Source organism: Vulpes vulpes, chromosome 14 (assembly GCF_048418805.1).
Source record: "Vulpes vulpes isolate BD-2025 chromosome 14, VulVul3, whole genome shotgun sequence".
NCBI lineage: Eukaryota > Metazoa > Chordata > Mammalia > Carnivora > Canidae > Vulpes > Vulpes vulpes.
Genome location: NC_132793.1, coordinates 123,817,824 through 123,845,170, shown reverse-complemented (window position 1 = coordinate 123,845,170; position 27,347 = coordinate 123,817,824). Strand labels below are relative to the sequence as shown.

Sequence of the window (27,347 nt, the reverse complement as noted above, 5' to 3'; positions counted from 1 at the left end):
TTTCAAAAATGAAAAGGGGCAGGATGCTTAACATATCCTCTGCCAAAAAAGTGAAGAACAAGTGGGCAGCATAAAATAGGTACCAGAAGGTCTGGAATCATTCAGGGAAAGGTAAATAACAGGGTCAACAGCACCAAGCAAACAATTGCTTGTAACAATACACTGAGAAAATGGTGTTTATTTTGGTGACACATGTCAGCAATGTACAAGCTGAAGTTATGTTTAGTGTCCTGTCCCTATAATAAGGAAAGTTGCCACAGTTTCCAGAATATTGGAGTAAGTTAGCCAGAACCTCATGTTATGGACAAATAATTTATTCACTACTGATCATGAATTCTTAAGTGAAACAGTGATAAAATCAATAGTACAATCTCACAAATGGAAATAAAATAACAGTAAACAATACTTATAGCAGATAGTAAAGGACTTTTTAAAATTCTTTCAAAATCCTTGACCCATGTTTTAAAAGACATCAAGACCCATGTCTACTGTTATATATTTTCTGATACCTTGTTTAATTCTTCTTTGGTGAGAGATGCCAATAGGGTCTTTCTGAATCTTCCTTCTTTGTACTTCTGAGTGATGAAGTTTTTTCTCTTCTCTACAGGTGAGTCCATGTGTAATTCTTCATCTTTTTGAAGATTACCAGCCCAAAAGTCATTTGCTCTTTTGTTTCCAATGACAATAAAGAGCTGAATTGTCAGAAAGTTATAAAACAATATCAATTTATAAAATGTACTTGAATTTGCAAAAACCTGACTCACAAATTAAAATTTAACTTAGAGGGCGTCTGGGTGGCTAATTCAGTTAAGCATCAGACTCACAATGTCAGGGTCATGAGATCAAGCCCTGCATAGGCGTCACACTGAGCACAGAATTTGCTTAAGATTCTCTCTCCCTCGGCCCCTCCTATCTCCACGTGCATACTCTCCCCCTGTCCAAAATATAACTTAGTATAAAGTATGCAAAAACACATGAAAAACTCACGTCTTTCAGGAAGATGGAGTATGAAAGCAGATATTATTTCTATTTTAAATACAGCCGCATTGCTTTTAGTAACAGTACAAGATTAGCTAGAAAGAAATTGTAAGTAACCCAAATTGCAGCAAAAGCATTATTTTTTGAGGCTCACAAGTAGGTGGGGTAATGTGGTTACTGAAATCCAAGAAGAAAATGGAATCAGGAGACAGAAAGTCAGATATGAGCACAGTTAATGACAGAGCATGGCCAAGAGAAAGAATAGAAAAATTTGCCCAAATGTTTTCATTCACTTTTCTAATATTTTATCCATACTGGGTTAAAAAGAAAAAAATTCCGACTTTAAAAAAAAGAGACTGCTGTCAACCCTTTTAAAGTAGTTATTGCTATTAAATTCCTTGTACCTTTTATTTTTAAAATAACTCTCTCATTTAAGAAGCATTGTAAAAGTTGAAGTAGAAAGCTAATACTATCAACCAAGCTATAAGCCATTTTTATGGTGTGGTAAGAACTTTATCACAGAGCTTCTTTTTTTTTTTTTTAAAGATTTTATTTATTTATTCATGAGAGACTCGGAGAGAGAGAGAGAGAGAGAGAGAGAGAGAGAGAGAGAGGCAGAAACACAGGCAGAGGGAGAAGCCGACTCCATGCAGGGAGCGTGACGTGGGACTCGATCCTGGGTCTCCAGGATCAGGCCCTGGGCCCAAGGCAGCGCTAAACCACTAAGCCACCTGGGCTGCCCCATCAAAGAGCTTCTAAAGTAATTCATGCCACCCCACTACTAATGACCAACTGATCCCTAGTAACCACACCCACAGTTAGGTTGGGCTTACCTCAATGAGTTCATTGCTCCAAATGCTGGCATCCATTTTTAGACTTCTAACCTTGGAATCTTTTGGTCCTAAAGATCTATGTTGTCCTAAAGTTAAGATACAATTGCATTTATATTTCAGTTTTTATGTAAATGTATTTAATCTTTTTAAAAAAATGTGTATCTATGCATACATGCATGTGTGTATGTATATATCTTTTCAACTTAACACACACCAATGTCTACTTTCCTTAATGCAATAGCATTAAGGGTAGTAGTGATAATTATACAGAAATCCCAACCACAATGAAGATAACAGTAATCATCTTCATCACTACCCTGTGCCGGTATAAAACTAGTTTTAAAACTACATATGTGTAAAAAAAGAAAAAAACTATATGTGTGTGTGTGTGTGTACACATATGTATATGTGTACATTCATCACTTGCAAATTAACTAGCAATTATAAGTTACTGAAAACCTTGTATAACAGGTATGTTTAAATTACATGTATGTAAACACAGATTTCCTTTACTCCTAAAAAAATCTAGCAACAACTCTAATAAACATGTATCTAAAAATATGCAGTGGATTCTTTATTCTACTCTTATTCCTGAGAGTAAGAGCCCAGCATTCTATTAGCATTGATTCAATTATGCTATATAAATCATTATTCAGTCATTACTGGGCACCCAGGAGTATGTCTGATGCTCTTTCTAAGCCAGGAAGGGCAAAGGTGTTCAAGACATTGTCCTGATGTAATGAACACTGGGTATTATTACATAAGACTGATGAATCACTGACATCTAGCTCTGAAACCAATAATAATACATTGTGTTAACTGATTTTAAATTTTAAAAATGGAAGAAAAAAAAGACATTGTCCTTATCTTAAGGACTTTCTGCCTAGAAACATAAAACTTCATTCCTCTCTCTACATTGAGTAAAAAGGGCCTTTCCTCTTTTCTTTAAAATGGTAACTACTCAGAGCACAAAGTCTTAAAATCCCAATGGCAGAAATATACATAGGTTTGTATTTATAAAGACCAACTAAGGACAACACTGAAAGAGATCAAACTCATAAAACAGGCAAAAGAACTGGAAAGAACCTCTGGAGTACTGGAGGCAAAAAAAACAAAACAAAACAAAACAAAACAAAAAGATAGAATCTGAGTTGAGGCAGCAGGAGGAGAAACAAAAGGGAGGGTAGATTTAGAAATCCTGAGATGATAAAAAAGAATGCTGGGACTTGGTGGGCTCTAAGGAAAGGGAGAGAGAGGGTCAAGAGACTCTCCAGTTTTAGGCTTGAATATAAGGTAGACAGTACTGCCTCTGACCAAGATGTGGAATAAATGAAAATGTTCAGTTTTATGTAATGAACTGGGCAGCAATGAGAGCTCCTTTTTTCACATGCTATTTTTGATGTGTCTTAGGCAAATCCAAGAAGGGAGTCCAGTAGGTAGACCTAAGGGTATGGTGCCCTACAGGATGAGAATCATCCACTTACAAGTGAGTACTGAACTTAAATGATAAATAACATCAACCAGGATGGGATGTAACCCAAAAGAACACACATATCTCAGGACCAGGCAACGGAAAAGTAACCTGAAAATGGATGACCAGAATATTAAGAACACACAAAGAGAAAACAGTATCTTGGAAGTTAAGGGAGGATGGGAAGTCAGAGAGAAACACTGGTCAAATGCTGCAGTGCCAAATACTGCAGAGAAAATAAAGATGGAACAGACTACACAGAAACAGAGAGGTAAAATACATCGGTATGCATGGCAAAAATACTTTCTACCAGACTAAAGAGAAGAGAAAACTGACCACAGGCTGAAGAAAAACTAGGAAGTTAAAGAAATAAAGGAAATCTGTGCAGAATTCTACTCTTGAAAGTACCCTGTCTGTGAAGGCAAAAGAGACAGAAATGATACACATTCAGGGGAATGGAAAGTTTTCAGGAAGCTAGTGTCAACACGACAGACTTACATAAGTGTATGTACTGAAATAAAAGAAACCATGGTTGGACAATTACAGAGAGGGAATAAGTGATGGGGGTGAGGATCCTAAGAAGAGAAGAAAGAAGCACGGACATGAGTAGAAAAAACAGCCTTGGACAACACAAAGGCTCTCTTCCAATGAGACTGAAGAGGAAAAAAGGTTGGGCAAAAATACAAAGTAGAGAGGGATTAGCTGATGCTTTTCCTTGTTGCTACTGATGTTAATTAGCTCCTGAGAAAATCTATCTCAGTGTGGTAAGAACTGTAGAAGCACAGAACTCTTGAAAAGTATTAAGGGCTTGAAGCAACTGTCCTAGTCTCTGCTTTGCTCTAGCTGAAGAAGTAACCCTCCTCCATATTCTCTCAAAGAAACCTGTACTCAACTCTGGTCTTGTCTTTATCATACTCTACTATAATTAGTATTAATTTATTTACCTATGGAGGATATATCAACCTCTTATACATTTTTTTTTAATTCCCAGGAGCAGCACAGTACCTGGTAGAGCTAGGAAGATGAAGTGAAGTTTAGGACGTAGCTAACTTTCTCCAAGAACTCTATGACCACACACCTAAGCTGGAGTCCATGCCCTCCTCCACTCACTCAAAAAACTGTGAACCCATAAATACACTGAGCTGTCAGATGGTCTGTAAGCCATAAAGTCACAACAAGATAACCAGTCACAGTAGTGGTTACTTTCAGAAACTCCAATACTCTTTGGAAATGCTTCTAGATAAAATTTCTCATTAAGAGATACCAGGACTGGTGCACCAAGTTTGGGCTCACCAAGTTTCATATCTAGGGCTCAGAATGCCCTAGATATGAAATATACATCTTACAAAATATGATTGGGAAAAGTGGGCAAAACATGCAAAGATGCAAGCGTGTTCACGGTGCATTCTGAAACACACTCACCTTAAAATCTAAAAATGTCAACACTGTCTTTTTAAAATCCACACATGGACCAGTAGGCGCACAAAATGATTACATGCTTAAAAATCAATTTTTACATCTAAGTCATGCATAAGAGAAGCTTAGAACTAGAAGATATTTCTAAATTCAATTTAAATGTAATAAGCCTTCCCTGTTTTTATTTTTCACAACTGTTAGCTGGGACACATTATGTACGACAATAAAGAGCATTCTGTGACAATCTGCCACCAAACAGTGATGAGCATAACTTATCACTAATTACCTGCACACTTCTTACAGATGACAACACAGAGATTGATGGATGCCCAGTCAGGATCCGGGGCTTTACAATCGGCACAGCTCCTGTTGGACTCATTGAACCAAATCTTCTCAGCTACCTCATAATCAGAGAGAGTTTCTGCTATTGATTGCTGCACAGCTTCAATCCACTCTTGTTTCTCTTTTTCAGACTCGGCTGTAAAGCTGAAACAATTAATGTTTCTGCATTATCGATCTCCCTTGTAAAGGCCAATTAAGCAGTATGTTCAGTTTGCATATTCATTTCACTCACAAATTAAACAGCAGCTGAAAAATATGCCTTCCAGGCAGCTGAATAGTCTTTTCTGTTAAAAATCATCTAATTTAAAAATCTATTTTTTCCTTCAACATCTCACATTGCTTATGAATTTGTTTACATATCTTGAATATGTACATGAACAAAATTAACATGCACATTTTTCTGACCTGGATATAGAAAAGTGCCTTGTTAGGTCAAGAGCTTAAATGAGACGCCATGTTTCCTAAGCAGTGGTTATATAATAATCAATGAGACTGGCTGAGTTTCAGAACTATTGGATTATTTTGCCAAGAAAGTAAGCCATGATAGCCTGAAACTAAATTATCAAAAACACCCACCAGAAATTTTTATTTTTTTTCAGTCTTAAAAATAGATTTTCTTTTTTAATTAGAAGAATGTCCAGATGGCTTTAAGAAACTGAGAAATCAAAAAAGTTTCAAGTGATTACTATTCTAACGGAATTCTAACTCACTTTTAGCCATGTTCTGATTTATCCTAATTCTTAGTGTTTATTGGATATCTGAGTAAAGGGATAAAACATTAAACATGGGTTCAGTCCAAGAAATGCTTATCAAGTACCTATGATGTGCCAGGAATGTGCTACGGTGCTCCAAACTTGGCCAATGACCCACAAAACGTTTCACATTAAAATTTTCTCTTCTGAAGAGGAAAATGTTTTGAAACATTATGAAAATAACAGATGATTAATATATTCCAAATAATCCATAAGGAAACTGAGTGGCTTACATGGATATTTTTAAGCACTTTATGTTCCATCATCAGTATATAATATTCATAAACTTATTACTGGTTTCTACTTTTACATAGAGATTGGTCACAGCCAATATGGCGGAATGGCCTTTGGGCATAGGTTACTGGTACACAGAATCTAAAACCCTTGGAGGGCCCTAAGTGATAAGTGTCTTCTGTATGCTTGTGAGATAATTCATGGCTGGTGGCCTAAACAGCTTCAGGATGGCAGCTGGCCACCAGGTAGACCAACATGTGATCAGAGGCTTGGAATGTTCAGCCCCACCCCCTCACCTCTGTGATGGGAGAGGTGCTAGCAATTGAGTTAATCACCAATGACCAAGGGTTTAATCCATCATGCCTAAAACATGAAACCCCCCTAATAACCCTTGAACAGTAGGGTTCAGAAAGCTTCTGGGTTGATGAACACACTGAGGTGCTGAGAGGACGATGTATCCAGAGAAGGCAAGGAAGCTCTGTACCCTGCACTGTGCAGCTCTCCCATTTGGATGTTGCTGTGATACATTCTTTGCAATAAGCTGGTAATAATAATAAAACTTTCCTCCTGATTTCTGTGAGCCATTCTCAAAAATTACTGAACCTGGGTGAGTAGGGTAAGTCATGGGAGTCCCAATTGGCAGTCAAGTTAGAAAGAAGCAAGATGAGGACCTAACACTTGTGACTGGAGTATAAGGTGAGGGCAGCTTTGTGGCACTGAGCCCTTGAACTTGTGGGGTCTAGTGCGCACTCTGAGTAGCCACTGTCAGAATAGCCAATGGAATTGGGGCTGAATTGCAGGACACCCACGTGGTATCTGGAGACATGGAGATTGGCTGGTGTGAGGAAAAAGCCCACCACATATTGTGTGTCAGAAGTACTGTGAGTAAAAATAGCGCAGCCAATGTCTACCTTTTCAGTTGAGGCTTGAATCTGCATATGTAAAAATAAAGTTTGTTATTCTTTTAGGTGATTATTTTTTCCTCAAAATACGAGCCAGCAGACACATTCTGACAGATAAAATGAGTACCAGACTGGGGAGTATTTTCGAAATTGCCAAGTAATCGTAGTCCTTTAAAGACCTCTGACAATTGCCTCTGACCTGCCTACTACCCCATGATATGTTGATTGTTTGTAACAAATGAATTAATGTGGTTGAACACACAGATATCAACTTACGCCTCTTCGGTGTACCAAAGCTATGGCGTTATTATAGATTATTAAAACATATTAGGAACTTTAAGTTTTCTTTTTCATTCTCATATGAAGTGATTACTAGATTATCATAAATACAAAATATATAATGAAATGTTAAAATATTTGATCTGCAAGTGCTGAGATCCAACAGCATCATTTTGACCAGGAGTTCCTTCTAGGAAATCATTATGGAGCAATTGTAATCAGGGATTGATTTTAAAGGAGGATTGCATTTGATTAGGCTAAAAGAAGGTAAACAAAAATACAGCTTAAAGACAATGTAGTATTCTTTATTCCTTCAAAATGTGAAAGAATTTTTCACATATTTGTTGATAAAATACCAATATATTTGTCACGGCTACTAAGACAAAAAGGAATTAAGAAAAGAAAGGACTCAAATCTCATGAAATTAGTATCTATAGCAGGTTGTGTGCTAAATTCCCGTCACTTTTACAAGGTGTTTTTACATACTGGCTAATAAACTAAACAATATGGAAAACAAACATGCTTTTATTATGTGATCCATAAGAAATAAAATCACCACTAACAATCTAACAGTAGATCACCCCACTTGACGGGATGATCACTGGGTGTTTTTCTGTATGTTGGTAAATTGAACACCAATAAAAATTAATTAAAAAATAAATAAATAAATAAAAGTAGATCACCCAAGCTTAGAATAACACAAGCACAAATGTTTAACACAAACACAAATGTTCAGAATAACACAAACACAAATGTTTAAATATCGCTTACCTAAAACTCCGATAGGGGGTGATTATTTCAAAAGACTGTTTTACAGTTCGGTCCACTTGCTTTACATTTGCTACATTCATAGGAATTATGGTAATACCAAGTCCACTTTTAAAATCCTAGTTGGAAGAAAAACATAAAAACATTTTAAAGGGGATGCCTGGGTAGCTCAGTCAGTTAAGCATCTGCCTTTGGCTTAGGTCATGATCTCAGGGTCCTGGGATGGAGCTCCACTTTGAATTCCTGCTTAGTAGGGGAGTCTGCTTCTCCCTCTCCCTCTGTCCCTCCCTTTGCTTGTGCTCTTTCTCTCACTATCTTTCTCTCTCTTAAATAAATGAATAAAACTTTTTAAAAAAGATTATAAAGAAACAAAACGATGGATTCAGAAATTACAATGATATCCTCTAAAATCCAAAGTACAATTATATTCTATTAAATTGTACTACACATATACACGTAGAATGAAATAAGTCATTAAAAATGGATTGACAATGGTTTTCTTATTTGGGTAGGGACTCTCAATGCATGCTAACCCAGTGTCATTCTAAGCTGGACAGTTGGGCTAATAATCAAGTATACATTTCTTTCACATGAAATGTTAGGTTGACTAGGACATAGATCATGAACTATATATATGCTTGGTTTTCAAAGTTAGGCATTTTTTCATCTTTATCTCTTCAGTAAAGGAAACTAACAGTAACTAGCCCTTACCATGTGCCCAAAATTTCTAAGCAGGGGAGTCAAATGACACTGTTTGGCTGTTATAATTACTAAAAATGAAGAGGGAATTGAGGCCCAAAAGATTAAAGTCACATGGAAAGCACAACTAGTTGTACATGGCAGAAAGTGACTGAAACCCAAGCTGACAGTTTTACACTGTGATGTTACCTCTGCTCTGTCACAGTATTTTTTTTTTCATTTACTCTCAAAAAAAAAAAAAAAGCAGTACAGATTTTGCCATTTTATCTCATTTCCAGTATTTTCTTACTTTCCTCCTCCTTCAATTAAATTCTTACACTCCTTCAATGCTATTTTGGCATGAAAAATTGCCCTGTGTTCAATACCTACAGCCCCTAGGTTCAGTTTGTCCCACCAAAATTAAAAATTGTTCAAAAGGCTACAAGGTCTGCCTTCTAAAAGCATTAAAGTTTGAAATATTATCTAATCATAAGGGCTTGGGAATTTGACTTATCAAACAATCTCAACACTTAAAAAACATAATTATTCTCCATTTCAAAAGATTAATTTATCCATGTAAACAGGTTCAGATTAAATGTGCTCTGAATTTCTGAATTCAATTTGACTAGAAAAAGTAGTCATATTAAAGACATACTATAAAAAATACTGGTACATTTTCAATAAGAATACTCCTGGCAGAGGCTGCAGAAGTTCACAGGCTGCCTTCTCTCTACAGGCTAAAAGGAAAAGTGCTATTTTCCTATCTCCCTTGCAAGCCAAGAGGGGTCATATGTCTTAGTTTTGGTCAATAAAATATAAAAAATTCCTGGGATGGGGGGGTACAAATCTTGGAAGAAGAAAGACTTTTACCCTCACCATTCCATCTTCTTCGAAAATAACATCTAGAGGCACAGAAGCTGTTAGAATCCTTGAGATGAAAAGCCTAAGGACAAATTCTTGTTCCTAAGGATGCCAGAGCGAGAAAAAAAATAGGAAGAACCTTGTTCCCTAGTGGCATCAGCTCTCTGCTGCCTACACCAAGAGATTTGTTTAAACAAAGAAATCCCTTCTATTTAAGTCATCTTTCAGGTTCTTGTCATTTGATTCTAAAGCATTCCTGACTAATAAGTCAAATAAAATGATATTATAACAAATTTCTCCCACTTGTAAAAGTATGCAGAGTTTTCATTCATAAGTTGCAGAAAAGCCTCTCTTCATTTTTTTAACATACAATGTTTAGTTAGAATAAGGAAATGACACATTTATAAAACATTTCATCAATTTTTTTGATGAAAGTACAAATAGCTTGTTCTGTTAGGAAAAACAAGCCAGAAATTTAGAGCCAATAATATAAAAGAGAAGATGCACAGACATGCTAAGTGTTACAAAATAATTAGAATGTAATATACTTCCACTTTGTATGGCAAACTCATCTAAAAATCAGTACTTAATGTGATCTATATTGACAAAAAGAATCAAATAGGTTCAGTGTTATACTTACTACGATTAAAAACAAAAATTCTCAATTGTCCATACCAGTGCTTTGGCTGGATAACAACTGTTGGAGAAACTTCCAACACAAGAGACTAGAAATTCAAACTCTCTTTTGTAAATGAAGAAATGAAGTAGGAGTAGCAAGGTAAAAAAATTTTTGTGTTTTTTTTTTTTAAAGTATAGTTTCACATACAATGTTACATTAGTTTTAAATGTGCAAGCATGGTGATTCCACAATTCTATAAATTGTGTTATGCTCACAAGTGTAGCTACCATATGTCAGGCAAGGTAGGATATTTTTTTTTAAAGATTTTATTTATTTATTCATGAGAGACACAGAGAGAGAGAGAGGGGGAAAGACACAGGCAGAGGGAGAAGCAGGCTCCATGCAAGGAGGCCAATGTGGGACTCGATCCGGGGTCTCCAGGATCACACCCTGGGCTGCAGGCGGCGCTAAACCGCTGTGCCACCGGGGCTGCCCAAGGTGGGATATTTTGAAAACAGTTTTCTGATGGCCCAACTTGGTACAGGAGTAACTCTAGATAGACTGCATGTCCTTCAAACATTTCTCCATAATAAAGAACTGACAAGAACTGGATGTGCAGCACTGTTATATTTTTTGCCAAGTTATACGTCTTTGATGAGGGCCTGGCTTGCAGGTAGTGTGTGTTAGGAAGGGCAGAGATACATACTCAAACCATCAGACTAGCAGATGGCAAGAGTGACAAGGTTTTTATAGAAGCTGATGAGCCTCATCCAGGCTCCAGCCTGAATTGGTGGCCTCTCATTTCTACAGGCAAGTTGTGAAGTATCTACATGTAAAACTGCAATTTCTGTTTTAAAAAAAAAATAAGTGAGGGTCAGCTCCAGACCCCAAATTTCTTCCAAGCAAGGCAAAAACAATTTTTTAGCCTGGAAGAAAATTGTAACCCATTTATCAGCTGCTGGCCATGGCCATATGGTTTTGAGTAATTAGAGTATCCACTGAATTCACCGCACAAATGGACTGTAAAATGTACAGCAGAGTAACGAAATAAATGTCAGTGCTCTTGAGTACTATTAAGTATGAAACAACTGCGTTTCTTATTAAAAATATTTGTGATGACATTAAGCCACTTTTTCAGACTGTATTTAGAACATATTAAGAATATATCTAATTCCTCAATGCTCCCTCTGATCCTGAGATTCTTATGCCCTGAATTGGAAAGCAGAGTTTAGGAATCTTCAGTTAAAAAGTAAGACTACAACCTATGATTCTCATATGCAACCAATGTTGAGAAAAACTTATTTAGACAGCAAAACCAGCTGTAGAATCTAGACAGGATGTGTCTGCAATATTTAAATATCAGGGTATCAACAGTTTCTTCTGCCTTCTGTAGAGCAAAAGGGGAAAAAAAAGCATGCAATGATTATACAGAAATCATTGGAAATCATTAAGACTACTGTTGAAAAATACTCTGGCCAGAACACAGTGACACATTGGATTTTCAAGATCCTATTTCTCCTGGGTTCCCACCCCCGTGTTAACGTCTAGGCTTTAAAAGTATCGGTCTTCATTAAGCATATACAGTGCACTCCATAATTGGTTTAATATCTATTTGTGTCATGCTCTGAAGCTTACAGAAAGCCATGAACTCTCATTTGATCTTGTAAATTATTCTGTGAAGAAGGCAGAGCAGATACAGCCATCTGTATTTTAAAACGGGAAAATTCATCCTGGCAAAACAATGTTTATTAAGTACTTAGTGAGTGCCAGAAACAGTGGTAAGCTCTGGATCCTTATAAGAGCATACGACAGGGTACCCACCTTTGGGAAGCTTCTAGTCTAAGGAGGAAATGAGAGAGAACTGTAGTAAGTGCATAGCTGTAAGCACTGAATCCAGCCAGTCCCTGAAAAAAGAGAGCTGTGTACCCATGAGACTTTCCAAAGGAGGTGAAACTTGACCAGATCATTGACGAAAGCCAGACCAGCTTGATCAGGTGTATTTCTCCTTCTTCAATTCACCCATTTGCACAATGGGGAGAAGAGTAGTACCTACACTTCCTCAGTGTGGGGAAGATCAAATCAAAACATTGCATACGCTTAGAAGAATGCCAGGGACCCAGCAAGTGCTATATAGTTCTACAGTTAGCTATTGTTATCATTATTGTTAGTTTCTACCTCTTGAATTTGAGACCAGCTGAACATATTACCCATGAAAAAGTTAGTTACAAGAAAACACATACCTAAGATAACTAGCAAGCATATATAATTTTTTTTAAATGAGGTGGAAGAAAATGACCCTTTAACAACAATCTGATTTCAATAATATTCTCATTTTGAAAAACAGGCTCAAGTCAGGGACAAGCCACACTTTCAACACTTAAAATACTATAAACTGAGAGAAAAAAAAACAGGAGCATGAGAATTCAGTGGGTAGAGTATTACTAAAGAGAGCAAAAAGCTAAGAACAGATTCTGGACTAAACTATATTCTACATTTAATTTGCTGTCATAGAATGTGGGATCTCAAAAAAGCATGAATCGCACCACCAGTACTACTATAACAATGGCAATGCTTGGCGAACTGATCTGGACACCTGCAAAGTGTCCATGAGCCACGACCACGTGGGCACTGGGAGTCAGGGACAATCCTAACTGAGCCATTTACTGGCTGTGTTACTACTGCCAAGTCATTTACTTAATCTAGAACCCAAAAATTCCTCATTTATGAAAACACAGTAATATCTCCCTTATACAGCACTGTTATAAAAATTGAGCATAATATAAATTAAGGGTATAATACAGATAATTCTTTCATTTGTGAGTTCTAAGCCCAGAATTTGTCTTCAATAAAAGTATCTCCATATTATTTATATAATCATTCAAAGTATTCTCAACCACTGATGCTATATTATATACTCAGTTTAGAATGAATGGTAAATATTTGCCAAGATACTGAAATGGGTTCTTTGTATGAATTTGTAGCAACAGAACCTGATTAAAAACTACATTTTAAAATTACATAGTGAAAAAGGAAAATAAAAGTCGGATTCCTAAATGGAAAAATTAAAGAAGGGTTTGTTAACCCCAAATTTCCTGAAATCTCAAAGCTATTTTTGGAAAATACTGGATGCCAGGTTTCCATGCCAGAAATTTAAGAACTTGGTACTTACACATTTGTTGAAAACAGATGTGGCATTGTATGACATTGGCACCACATTTCCGGGGAAACACCAGATGCAGAGTTTGGCCAGATACAGAACCCAGAGAATTTGAGGCCACCACCTACATCCTGCTGCTTCTTTCTGTGCCTCTCAACCCATAGCCCTATGAGGTCTATTTAAAATCTATTAGAGTTTCATTCCCGTGCCAGACACCGGGAACATTATGTAGGGGGAACGAGGGGGAATGAGTCTCTTGTTATACCCTGATTTGAAAATGTTTAATCAAGTGAATTTATATAGTTAAATCCTCAATGCCACAATTATCATTAAATGGATACACAGAACCACCAAGCAAGACATCTGGTTGTAATGAATTCACTAATACTAACATGATCCTGAAAAAAACTCATCACAAAAAGATGGGAGACTGGCTGTCAGGACAATCTAACAAATGGAAACCAAAGCCAATTATCTTAAATGTGCTTCACAACCATTTGCAGAAACTTCATTCAAATAGCAAAACCATGTATATAACACTACATATACTTCAGTGCATGTTCATATTTTATTATCTCATTTAAAATTTTAAGTATTGGCTTATATACTACTTCTACATCATGTCAAGATAAATATATTTATAAAATAATTATTTTCTAGGATATAGAAAATCCTAAGCTTTGAGATAAAAAGCAGTTTAATTACAATAAAATTTCTACACAAAAAATTAACTGAAGAATGAAAAGTAAGCAATAGCTCAGAGAAGCAGTTACAGAAAATGACCTGATGATTATCTTTACTATATGAAAGGCTAAAAGAAATTGTCAGAAAAGACAATAAAATCCCAATAAGTCAATGGAAAAAGAAAATCAAGAGACAATTCACAAAAAAGAGAATAACTTAAAAACAAAATTTGGGGGGATCCCTGGGTGGCTCAGCGGTTGAGCGCGCCTGCCTTCTGCCCAAGGCATGATCCTGGAGTCCCGGGGATCGAGTCCCACATCGGGCTCCCTATGTGGAGCTCTGCCTGTGTCTCTGCTTCTCTCTATATATCTCTCATGAGTGAATAAATAAAATATTTTTAAAAAATTTTTAAATAATACTCTAGAGTCAAAAAAGCTAGAAATGACCATTCATTCAACAAGCTCATTTTGAAAAACGTTTATGGAGTGTGAGCTACCAGCCATAAACTCCTGAAGACGTGTCAGTGAAAAAAGTAAATAATCACATCGTTAATTTGAGAACATAAAAATTATAACACGTTTCAAGTTAAAATGAAACTGCCACCTAACTCATGTAGCTAACAACATTTAAAATGTAAACAATTCTTTAGAAAAAGGTCATAAAAATCCATGCCAAAAAAAAAAATCAAAAAGGAAGAAAAGGGTACACACAGAAATCTACCAAAAATCTTATTTATTTATCATGATGTAGCATACCTACACTGGAAGGTGAGATCCTAAAGAGCAGGCATTTTCTGGTTACTGCTGTACCCCTAGAGCCTAGAGCAGTGCCCAGAAATGAGGAGGTATCCAATGAAAATCCATCTTGTATGGATGATTACAGAAACATAGAGAACTGTATGTAGTATAACCTATACAGACTGAAACACAACTAATTTTATACAAACTTGGAAGTAACACTGAAGAAAAACCATTATAATACACTGCAGGCATGTAAAACATAACAATATTTGTAAAAATTAAACACTGTGTTTGTGAAATGGTGTTAAATAAAGAGATGACATATAATTTATGTGATAACAGTGCCACAGTGTTTTCCAACTGAGTAATTAGAGAATTTGTGTCTGTTTCTAGGGCAGACTTTGCCAAACTCCTAACAAACGTTTTTACATATCTCTTCATAGTTCTTTTCTAATTTTTACAACCTATGGCGGAGGGGGGAGACAATTCCTTAAGGAATCTCTCCTATTCAGTGGAGAGCTACTGCAAATTTTAGTTCCTACAATCTACTAATGAATGAATGAAAGGGAAAGACAGAGATGAAAGACAAAAATGAATCTTTCAACAGAGTAACTGGGAAAACGAGAAATCTATGTTAATTCCATAGAGTTCAGATCCATCAGTGAAGTGTCCATGAGGAAATGCAGATTGGCATCCCCCTTGCTATCATCATACCATGCTTCTTAAAAGAGAAGGAATTTCAAAAATGAGCAAAGGCAATAATTATGATAGCCTGTTCTAATAGCTATTTTAGCTTAGAAAATGTAAGTTATTGATTCAGTAATAGGGATAGATCCCCACCCCACCCCCCAAAAAAGTGAAAGAATTACTGAAAATATATTTGTAGGGATGCTTGACATATAATCTTAGGGCACTTTCTGGAAGTATAGAAAAAGCTCTGGAAAAAGTTAATAATCCACAAAATTAGAGTATACTTCCAGACAAAGTTGAAGAAATAAATGTATGAGATTGTATAGGAAATAACAGTTTCAAACTGTTTTCTAAACATTGTCCCCTTTATGCTGACTTTGCAAATAGAGTTTAATTTCTCCACCAGATCATACTCTGGCAATAAAAGCCTATGTTAAGAAAAAGGAATTAAATGATATTGTAGGGTTCATAAGCTGACAGTTTTACATTTTATTTAAAAATTGAGATCTCAGCAAAAAAAAACAAAACAAAACAGTAGATATAGTTCAGAACTATGCACAATTAGTAACAGTTCTTCAAAATCTCAAAATTTATTACCACTAATCATGATTATCTTAACTTTCCACTTAACTGTTGGCACATTTCAAAATATTCAATGAGGAAAAAAACACTTCCAAATGGAAGTTAATCACAAAAAGAGGTATAACAATCCCAAGTTGCAGGATGATAAAGTACTCAATGTTACTGAAGGCTATTTTTACTCATTTCTAACTCCAAAAATATCTTGTTCTCTTTACCCAGATGCTTATCATTGTTTTAAATGGGAAAAAAAAAAAAAAAAAAAAAACCTTAGAGCAGTGTTTCACTGTAAGCAGTTTTTTATACATGTGGATGCCCTATATAAATGTAGATTCCAACACTCCATCCCCAGAAATTCCTAGTCTATAGTCCGGAATGAACCCAGATATCTGAAATTTTAACATGCAATTTAAATAATGACCTTAGGAATAGTAAGCCATCTCTATTCTGTACATGATGCCAGTTAAATCTAGACATTAACTAAATTACCTGAGCCAATTACTAGCAGAGAAAGCATGAAAATCTAGAACTGCTACTTCTGTCCAATTGTCTTCGCTCTAAATGAACTTCAGAGCTTTCTTTTAAATAACTCTTCAACATATGCTACCTTTCTACCTTTTTCCATTATCCGTTTACTCTCTCTGGGGTAACCTCCAAAGTAAATTTGTAAAATTTTGTATAAATAGAGGCGAGAAGAATGAAAACTGTTCTAAATATGTTAGGGTAGTGTAGGTAAAATTTCCTTATTTTTTATTCTATCACACCATAAGTTATGTGGACAATAACTCACTATTTTAAATTTTTTAAAACTGAAAATAATTTGGCTTTGATGCATGGCACTCAATTAGATCCAATGCAAATTTAGGTAAGGAAGTTCAAAACTAACACCTCACTTCTTTTTTAAGTTTTAAATTTTTACTATAGAAGTATAACTGACACATTATATTAGCTTCAGATGTAACACCTCTTACATATTTTTATGATAAGTAGATTTGTTTTCCATATTTTTTTAAAAAAACACAAGGTTATTTAATGTGTTAATATATAAAACTTCTAGAAGTTGCATTGAACAATTATGTGTTGGTGCTTTTCCTGAATGCAAGCTTAAGGCCCCCTGCATTCAGGAGAAGGACTCCCCATTTAGCTCATTATCCAAGTCCTTCACACAATCTGCTCAACCACGTGAAGAAACCAATGAGCAACTTTCCTCTGGCGAAAAAGGCATACACCAGGATGTAAACACAGAACTGGAATGGTTAAGTTGGGGTCTAAACACAGAAGGTCTTCCTTAATTTATCCAACCAGTCTTGAGCCAACTAGTTCTTTAAGACTTGATTCAAGATCAAGTCCCTGAAGACCTGGCTCCATACAAAATGATGCAAGTTTTCAAAAATAACACATACACAGGCAATAGTATGTACTTTTAAAAAAAATAAATAAAATAAATTTAAAAAAATAGTATGTACTTTTTTAAGGGTGTATGTGTTAATATACATGTTAATGAATAGAAAAAGATCTGAAATATACATGCACCGAAAATAGGCATCTCTCTCTCGAGAGAGAGAGATGAGGACGGGTCCAGCATTAAAATGCTTTAATTTTTAAGGAGAATGTATTCATTACTTGTGAATGTAGAAATGTTTCTAATCTCTAGGCTTCATTAGTTGCCCTTTTTTGCACTTCTCTGCAACTCTTGCACAGGCCTAATAAAGCACTTGGCTCACAATCTGTCATAAACAGGTCGTGTTGGACTTTTCCTCCTAGAAGACAGTACTTGTGTTCTGCTCAGCTAGCACATCACTTACAGAGTGCCTCACCTGTAGAGTGTATTATTCAATGCACACTCACACTCTGAGCCTCCTAAGCAACTGAGTTATCCAAGGAAAGAAGCTTAGTCTGTTTCTAAAGGTTACAGGCCAGAAATTTTCAACATACACTTTAAAAAGACAGTCTGGTACAGTTGCTAAGATGCTAGACTTAGAGTCATAAAGTTCTGGTTTTGTTATGCATGATGATCTATAATCCTGACTCAATCTTCATTTTCTTCATCTATAGAACAGAGAAGAGAATATCTTTCTCCTACATTTGTGGGTAAGATTAAAAGGAAATGTTTATATTTATAAGTTAATTAGCACAATACCTGGTACTCACCAGATGGTAGTCATTCTCATGCTTATGTTTAGCTGCTAATATTAAAGTAATAATTTCATACAATTTCTTTCTAATCAGAGAATATTAATAAAACTTTAAAAAACATCTACTTTGGGAGAATAACATAAACTCAGACAATCTAGCTAATGGAAGTGATGAAACTAATAACCTGAAGTCCATCAAATCTGTGAAAGTAAAAAAATGAATTCCTCAATTAATCTGGCAAACTTCCATACCAATAAATGCAAATTATGCATTTTTAAACTCCATTCCAATGAGAAAAGTTTTAATCATCTCACAGACCGAAAATGTTCATATTCAGTTCATACACATTATAAGCTGTACATCACTATTCTTCTTGAAGAATATGCTAACTATCCAAGTTATTAATATGCCAACAGTGCTCAATGATGCCTTCCACAGTTAATTGGCTAAGAAATCTTATCCAAAAAATATAATGAATAAGATCACACTGAAGTTCAGAAGATATCTTAAAGGCCTATAGTTAAATTTTTTTGAAACTGTTTGTTTTTATTTGACATCTGTATTTTTTGTTATAAAAACAGCATTTATATCCCAGCCTATCATAACCCATTGTTATATATCATTAATGAGTTCATCTTATCAGGTATCCAAAGCACACCGTGTAATTCCATAAATTACTAAGCATCTAACATATTCTAGGCTAAAAGATTAAGAATTCATTTCCAAAAAGGGGTATTTTCTTATACATATTAAAAACCAGATGTTTTAGGGGTCAGTGGGCTCAGGTCATGATCTTAGGGTCCTGAGGTCAAGCCCCACATTTCTGTCCTGCTCCCTGCTTAGTAGGGGGTCTGCTTCTCCTTCTCCCTCTGCCCGCTCCCCACCCCCACTCCTGCTCTGTCTCTCTCAAATAAATAAAAATAAAAACCAGATATGTTAGAGAAAAGTGTACAGAATCAGAGTTAACAGAATTTGTTAGAACTTTAATATCAGTCTCCTCAAAACACTTCCCTATTAAGTCTTTCTCTATATTTACCAAATTCAATAGATCAACAACTCAAGTCAACTTCATTTATATGTGTGGGGTGTGTGCGTGTATGTGCATATATGAACCACTAGCCTACAGTAAATTATTTCCTCTACAAGCAACATATCTGCTCAAAAAAAAAAAAAAAATGCTGGAAACTCAAGAAAACATGTTACCTCTGCATACTCTTATAATTTTCTATTACAAAAGAAACACAACAGGTGAAGAGCTGGGCCTATTTCGTCAACAGCTATAAAGGTTAACAGGTTCTGTTATCTCATGAAGTTTTATAACATTACTCCTGCTGCAGAATATCCTTCAAAAAATCATTTTCAATGATTCTGTCTTCTCAGTCCCTCAAAAAAGGTGCTGTCTAGCCTCAAATTTGATGTAGCTTATTTTCCTGCCACAGAAGGAACTGAGAAAATTCAACAACACAACTCGTTATATTTAGTGCAGTACTCAAGGCAAAAGCAAGACGCTATAAGTAAAACCACTAATAAGTCTAACAAAGCACATTTGTGAACGTAATCAAGGAATCGCAATTTGCAAGTACTGTAACACAGCTCACCTGTTCATTTTTGCAAAGCCACACGCTGTTTCCACTTAACACAGTAAAAATTTTGGCTTTATACCCTCTCAATTCAAGATATCCACATTTCTCAGGTGCAGGGGCTGCTTGAGACTGCGAGGAAGGGGATTGTGATTTCAGTGCATTTAATAGTATGCTGATCCAGTCATTTCTCTCCTCTGAAAATGAAGACAGGAGAAAATGTACATCCATACTCATATAAATTATACAGACACAGAAACATAGGCAAAGGATCTATTCTCTCTGTAACACGTAATTTACAGATTCTTTCCCACAACCACAATCTAAATGCTATTGCAGTCAGAGCCAATGGCCCAATTCTGTAAGAGAAAAGAAATAGTACTACACAGGTGTTCTGTAACCAATACTACTGGCCTCACCTGGGAGCTTATTAGAATGCAAAATCTCAGGCCCCTCTCCAGACCCAATGAATCAAAATCTTCAGTTTAAAAAGATCCCCAGGTAATCTGAATCCATGCTAATATTTAAGAAGTACTCTTACCAGATATTCATGAGATTGGATTTTCTCTTTTAATAGAAGTAATACTGAGACCAGTTAACATATTTTACCAGGTAATTAAGTTACTCAAATGCCCAGAAAATCTTACTTCTGTTACTTAGAGCCTACTCTACTTAGGAGTATGCTGACTTGATATTCACTCATCCATTCTAGTCTCATCACAGTAACAATAGTATCTCATTTGGTAAATTAAAATTTGGTTTTCTCCCTCCACAAAAGCTAAAGTGACCTTCAACTATGTATAACACACTGTATTACAGGCACAGGAATCTGATCTATTCCCCAAAAAGCAATCAAAGTTGTAAGATATGAACATAGAACACAGAATACTATAAATGTCATATAAATGACATCAAATAAAATATGAGTCAATTCAATGGAGGTAAGTGATTTGCTGAAGGTCATACAGCAAGTTAGTAAAATTACGAGAATCAAATGTTTTAACTCAGACAACTGTTCTCAGCACTATGGGAAGAAAAAGTATTTGCTCGGTCTTGGAATGAGGAGCCTTTGAAAAGACAAAACTGGGGTCTGGTGAGGGAAGAGTAGAACTTTATTGACTCTAAACAGAGGAGAATATAAGAACAAAGGTAGAAATAAAACAGTATCTGCTCAGAGACTTATAGATGGACATAACTGATAATTTTGAACTCAAGAGGAAAATAGGAAATATGGATAGTTTCTGCAGTACCTGTAAGGAATTTTGCCTCCAAATTTTATTCCAGAGGCAAAAAAAAAAAAAAAAAAAAAAGAAAGAAAGAAAGAAAGAAAGGGAGAGAGAGGAAGGGAGGAAGGGCGGAAAGAGAAAGAAAAAGGTCAACATTCTTAGCAAGGAAATGACACGATTAGTATGATGATAGGTAGACCAAACCGGAAGCTTTGAAATAAGGAATAAGGCAAGAGACGTTTGAAGTACGATAAAAATGGAAACAAAATAATATTTGAAGGGTCAAGACATTAAAGGATGGGAAAAAATAGCTAAGTTTTAAGTATGTTTGACAGGTATTCACAAAATATTTAAATTATCAAAATACAATGCAGCTTAGTACCATGACTTGACCAAAGAAGGCAGAAGATTCCATTTTATTAAGAGAACCACCTCCGGTTTTCAGTGCCCTAGCATGCCACCTAAATGGACTAATAGTGAAGTGTGAATGAAGGTAACCTACATAAAATAATATCCATGGAAGCAGATAAATGTTTAATGTGAAAGGAGAAGAAATGGACAAATCCTGAGGTACAACTGTATCTAGGAAGCAGGAAAATGGGCTAGCAAAAAAAAAAAAAAGGAAGAAGTGATTATCAAGGCAAAAGGAAAAATAACCAAAACCCAGATAAGAAAAATTATCAAAAAAAGCAGAGCCCAAGCTTGAAAAATTGGACAGTATCTCAGATCTAAGGTCTGGAAAGGAGTACTCCATTATGGAGTCAAATAAATCTTCAGACTAGACTTGCTCCCTCCCATTCAAACATGAAACCTAAGCTATTTTATAATGAGCCTTATAAAATTATCTTTATTTTTTGTTCACCTTCCAAACTACTGAAACACTTTCGTCTTTAATGACCAAGGCCAAAGTATTTATCAAAACTCATTCAACAACGCTTTACTGCAGATATTACATAATCCCCATGATAGAGTGCCCATTCATCAGGTGGACATATATACCTAACTTGCCCAGCATCTTTAGAAACTAAAACACATGAAAATGTTTAGGTAACTAAGTCAATGTCAATATGCAGCATCTGCTCTACATTCTAGAGCCACATGAACAGATCCAGACTACACTAGGATAATTTATATTTTCGGGAATAACAACAAACCTTCCATTGGTTATTACTTGTGATCATTAGTTTCACACAAGATACTCCTCCCAAATAAACAGTACAGAATGTTTTTTGTTTGTATTAATCTACATAAAGCATTTAGTTTGAAATGCAGGTCATGTTTTGTTTTGTTTTGTTTTTTAATTGAAGAGAAACCAAGCTCAGTTCTTTTTTTTTTAATTCTTTCAATTTTTTTTATTGAAATGTAGTTAACATATAGTGTTGTGTTAGTTTCAGAAGTACAACATGATTCACTACTTCCTGGCGTTAGTGCTCATCCAGATAAGGGCACTCTTAACCTCCTTTTTACGCCCTCCCACACCTCCCTTCTGGTAACCACCAGTTAGTTCTCAGTACTTAAGAGCCTGTTTTTCTGTTTTTCTTTCTTTCTTCATTTTGTTTTGTTTCTTAAATTCCACATGAGTGAAATCATATGGTATTTATCCTTTTTGACTTGTTTCACTTTGTAGGTCATAACTTTATAAGTAGGCCAAACTGTTTGTGGCTTCTACGTTGCCATTAGCATACATCTCAGTTTCTCAGGAAAATAGTTTGAAACTGGCAATTGCATCTGTTGGACTTAAACATATGATGGCTGCAACTAACAAATGGTTCTCTTATAGCCTAGAAGTATTATCTAGCTCCTTAGTGCCTCACTTACTAATAGGAAGTAAACAGTCATGAATAAGTACAAGTATTAATAGTAACATTCAGTTTATTCTTAATTACCAATGCTAATGGAGATAAACAGTGATACAGATCATTCAAACACAAAATAGATTACAAGCGTCACTGGTATTTGGCTACGTAATGTGTGTGCCTAAGATATGGGGAATATGCTTTGATAAATCACAACATTCCAAATAAAATACTGATTTTTCCCTTAGGCTAAGTGTCTTGGGTAAAGCTAGATACTACACTAGCTTCTATATACTCTTTACACCAACGTACTTTTATTCTTTCCAATAACAAATATTTACTATCTTGATCTTACCACTGTGCTAAAGCACTATTCCTTAGAGAATATGCCCTAACCTAGATATGGCTTTGCTCAAAGGAGAGCATTCTGGATCGGAAAAAGGAAAAAAGAAAAAAGAAAAAAGAAAAAAGAAAAAAAGAAAAGAAAAGAGTAAAGGAAGCAAAATCACCACTTTCTTATAATTATGCTAGAACATAAATAAAAGATACCAGCAATTCCCTCAAACTACTTTTTTTTTAATTTATTTATTCATGAGAGACATAGAGAGAGAGGCAGAGACACAGGCAGAGGGAGAAGCAAGCTCCATACAGACACCTGATGTGGGACTTGATCTACGAAACTCCAGGATCACGTCCTGAGCTGAAGGCAGCAGCTCAACCACTAAGCCACCCAGGCAGCCCCCCTCAAACTAGTTCTTGAGGTTTTCAGGAATGAATGCCAACTACCATAAAAATCAAAAAATTAAAAAAAAAATGAAAAAGCAAAAACCAAGAAGAGAGACAATATTCTGTGACCACTGGATTTAGCAGTAGGCCTATTCATTAGTAACATAAAGAACTGAGTATACTAGAGATTACTACTACATGAGGGCTATGTAAAAGATTGCTAACAGAATCTAACAAAGTTTAGATGGACCTTTATTTTCGATATGCTAATATAATTGAATTAAAAATTCCTCCATGGGACCCATGATCAATTTCAGAGAAGTACCTGCACACCATGCCTATTCATTCATACAAATATTTACTGAGTGCCTAATGAGTGCCAAGATCTATTCTGAATACTAGGAAGGGAGGCATCAACAAGATAGAGCACAACCTTGATCTCCTGGAGTTTGCCCTCTTCTGAAAGGAAGAGGGCAATAAAACATAGATATATAATCTACTACATAGTGACAAGTGCAATGAGACAAAATAAAGCAAGGCATGAGTAACATAAGAAGTGTTATTTTATAGCTGGCACTAGAAAAAGCCTCAGAAAGAACGCGATGGTTAAGCAAAAGCCTAAAGGAAATGGAAATGACAGAGCAAGTCAAGAAGATGGCTACAGGAAGAGCATTCCCAGATAAAGAAAGTGGCAAGTGTCAATGCCCTGGGGTTGATATGTTCAAGGAACAAGAAAGCAGCTGAAATGTAGTGAGTGAGAGAGAACACAGAGACAAGGACAAAGAGACCAGAGCCAGATCACATAGGGGTTCCTGGACATAAGTACTTTACTTTCAGGGAGATGGAGAGACAACACAGCATCTGAAGTGAACTGAAATGATCTGACCTCTTTGATGAATGATCACTGACAGCTGTAGAGAAAATAAGACTGTAAGTTGAGCAAAGAAGGTTATTACAATAACCCAGATAGACGTGGTGGCTCGCATTAGAATAGTAATGACAGAAGTGTTGAGAATCAACCAGAATCCAGACATATTTCCACCGTCAACAATGATCAGATGTGCTGATGGATGGATGTGAGCTTTGAGGGGGAAAAGATTCAAGAATGACTCCACAGTTTGTGACCCATTACGATAGTCGACCAACGTATACAATGGAGCACTTTTAATTCCCCTGGCTCTCCCTCCGCTTGTAAATGTTCCATGACTTGTTTCTAAAAACACTGAATATTTTTGGGGCACCTGGGTGGCTAAGTCGGTTAAGCGTCCAAATCTTCATATCAGCTGAGGTCATGAGATCAGGCCCTGTGTCGAGCTCCATGCTCAGTGCAGAGTCTGTTTGATGGTCTCTTTCCCCCTCTGCCTCTGCCCCTCCCCACTGTGCTCTCTCTCTCTCTCTCCTTCAAAAACAAAACAAAACAAAAAACAAACAACAACAAAAACAGCACTGAATATTTCAAGACAGGTAAGTCTGCTTGCCCAAAATAACTAAAGGGAAATTTATGTTTCCTACCCAAGTGTTCCTTAGAACAGTAACAAAGCTTTGCAGTACCGAAGCTGCCACTGGAGGGCTGTAACATGCTGTCAGGAAACAAGAGTTGAGAGGAAAAACACCCGCCTGCTTCGCAGGGATCCAGAATCAGCTGAGGTGGACAGGAATGTGAGCCTGCAGTTAAAAGCCAGCACTGAAAAAGGCCCAGGAATCCACATGACCACTCAGAATTCTTAAGCCCTTTTCTCACTATAAGAACTGCCGACTCAAAACATCACCTGCTTTTTTAAGTAATGCATCTACATGTGTGACCGCAGGTGCCAGGGGAATACAGACCGGAGAGATCATTAGCTGTTATGACCCTCTGACCAACTCCAATGGCTCTCCTTGGGGACAGAGGAATCCAACTAAATCTTTTATTTGAGGATGAGTATTTTTAAAATATTATTTCAACATAATTCACTTTCAACTAAGAGCATAACAATACTTCATAGGAAACCTGGGAGGGCTGAAGCCTTTGAAAATTTGTGGGGAAAAAAAAAATGCCAAATTGAAATCCTGTCTTAGCAACGCCAGTGGGCAATGCAGCAGTTTGGAGACAGTGACACTGGCTTCAGAGGAGACAAATGACAGGATGTTCAGAACCTTATCACCAAAACTGGAGAATGCATTTCTGCTAGGATGTCAAACCATTTCCCCTTTGTGTTTTATTTTTTTTTTAAGATTTTATTTATTTATTCATGAGAGTCACAGAGAGAGAGAGAGAGAAGAGAGGCAGAGACACAGAGGAGAAGCAGGCTCCATCCAGGAAGCCCAATATGGGACTTGATCCCAGGACTCCAGGATCACACCCTGGGCCGAAGGCAGGCGCCAAACCGCTGAGCCACCCAGGGATTCCCGCCCCCCCCCCCCTTTGTTTTAAACTTTTGTCTTGCTTAAGATTGAAGTAAAGTTTCATTTGGCCTAAAAGTTCATTAAGTCAGACATTTCATAACCCACTATGGTTGTTTTCTCAGTTCCCCCAAAGAAAAAAATAATCATCTATATATATGGAAGGAGAAAAAGAAAAACAATAAAACACACCTAGTATCTTGTGGAAGGTTCCATACTAAATACAGACACACATGTACCATTTACACACACATACACCTCTACATATACCTACGTTTAAAAACGCTCGTTACTACATGAAAATGACTTTCAATGAAACTAACTTGGTAATTCCATGTGGATAGTCTCTATTTTTGCTGAAGCAATATTTTTATGCTTTTAAAGCTTAAAGACCTAAGACTTATTTAACAAATAGTAACTTATACCAAAGTTTTAATGAAATTCTTATACTGTTCATATCATAATTATGTGATATATGAACTATGAGCTATACATGAACTATGTACCACACCATGTAACTTTTAAACATGTGGGTTGATATATTCAACCTAAATGTGTCTGTTTAACTTTTAACTACAGTAAGCAAATATGGCTAAACAGATTTTTCACACAGGTTAGAAACTTTATTTAGTATGTCCATCTTAAAATGCCTGCTATAGGGCATGTGTGAAATTCATTTTGAGAAGCCAAGGCGAAAGTGATAAGCACCTCAAAGAAATGGGCAGTCACCTTCTGGGCAGAGGAAACCAAAGCGTAAGGAAAGATCGTCATGATATCCAGTCAAGAGGAGAATACTTTAGGCTTTCCTGGTCACAGAACCTGCAACAACTCAATGATGCCACTGAGGCAGAAAAGCAGCCACAGACAGTATGTAAATAAATGACAGTGACTGATCTAACACGACTTTAGTTACAAAAAACAAGCAGTGGCCAGATTTAGGCTATTGGCCATGGTTTGCCAACCCCTACTCTAGTCTATAGCTTTCAACAATTTTTTAAATAACAAGTCGAGTAATAAACACTTTTTCCATTACATATGCATGATAAACACAAGTAGTCTCACAATATAATACACTTACTAAAAGCAATGCACTTTGATATTCATTATTCTATTTCATGTTTGGCTTTTTTTGTTGTTTTGGGGGGATTTTTCTTTTTAGTACCATCAGAAACCACTAAGTTGACCTCACAAATAGATACTGATTCACAGTTTGAAAAAAGGTACCCCAGTGTGAACAGCAGCTGGAACTTATGCATTTATTGATTATGCCAAGGAATAATGAAAGCTTTCTAGAAATATATAGGATTTATTCAATGTTTCTCATGCCATGCACTGCTGTATGTTCTAGGAATCTATTAGTACAAAAAGGCAAATATTGCCCCATAATATCTAATATTTGTTGTAGTTTATAAAAGGGTAAAATGGGATAAATTTTTCTTTTTAGAAAATGGCATAATTGTAACACCTAGAGCCCTTACAAGACTACTATAAATAATGTAGTACAGTATTTTACTGCAC

At 36.1% G+C, this 27,347-nt stretch overlaps 1 protein-coding gene across 11 annotated transcripts in view; it reads right to left on the bottom strand.

Moving 5' to 3' along the window:
- The window catches only part of ARAP2 (ArfGAP with RhoGAP domain, ankyrin repeat and PH domain 2), a 188,018-nt gene that overhangs the window by 110,183 nt on the left and 50,488 nt on the right, over window positions 1-27,347 (bottom strand). For all 11 annotated transcript variants that reach the window (XM_025997529.2, XM_072737910.1, XM_072737914.1 and 8 more), the window contains 5 exons: window positions 19,718-19,896; window positions 7,979-8,094; window positions 4,985-5,184; window positions 1,812-1,897; window positions 510-692 (listed from right to left, as the gene is read on the bottom strand). In XM_025997529.2, the coding sequence (XP_025853314.2) occupies window positions 510-692; window positions 1,812-1,897; window positions 4,985-5,184; window positions 7,979-8,094; window positions 19,718-19,896 (764 nt within the window). The remainder of the gene's footprint in view (window positions 1-509; window positions 693-1,811; window positions 1,898-4,984; window positions 5,185-7,978; window positions 8,095-19,717; window positions 19,897-27,347) is intronic.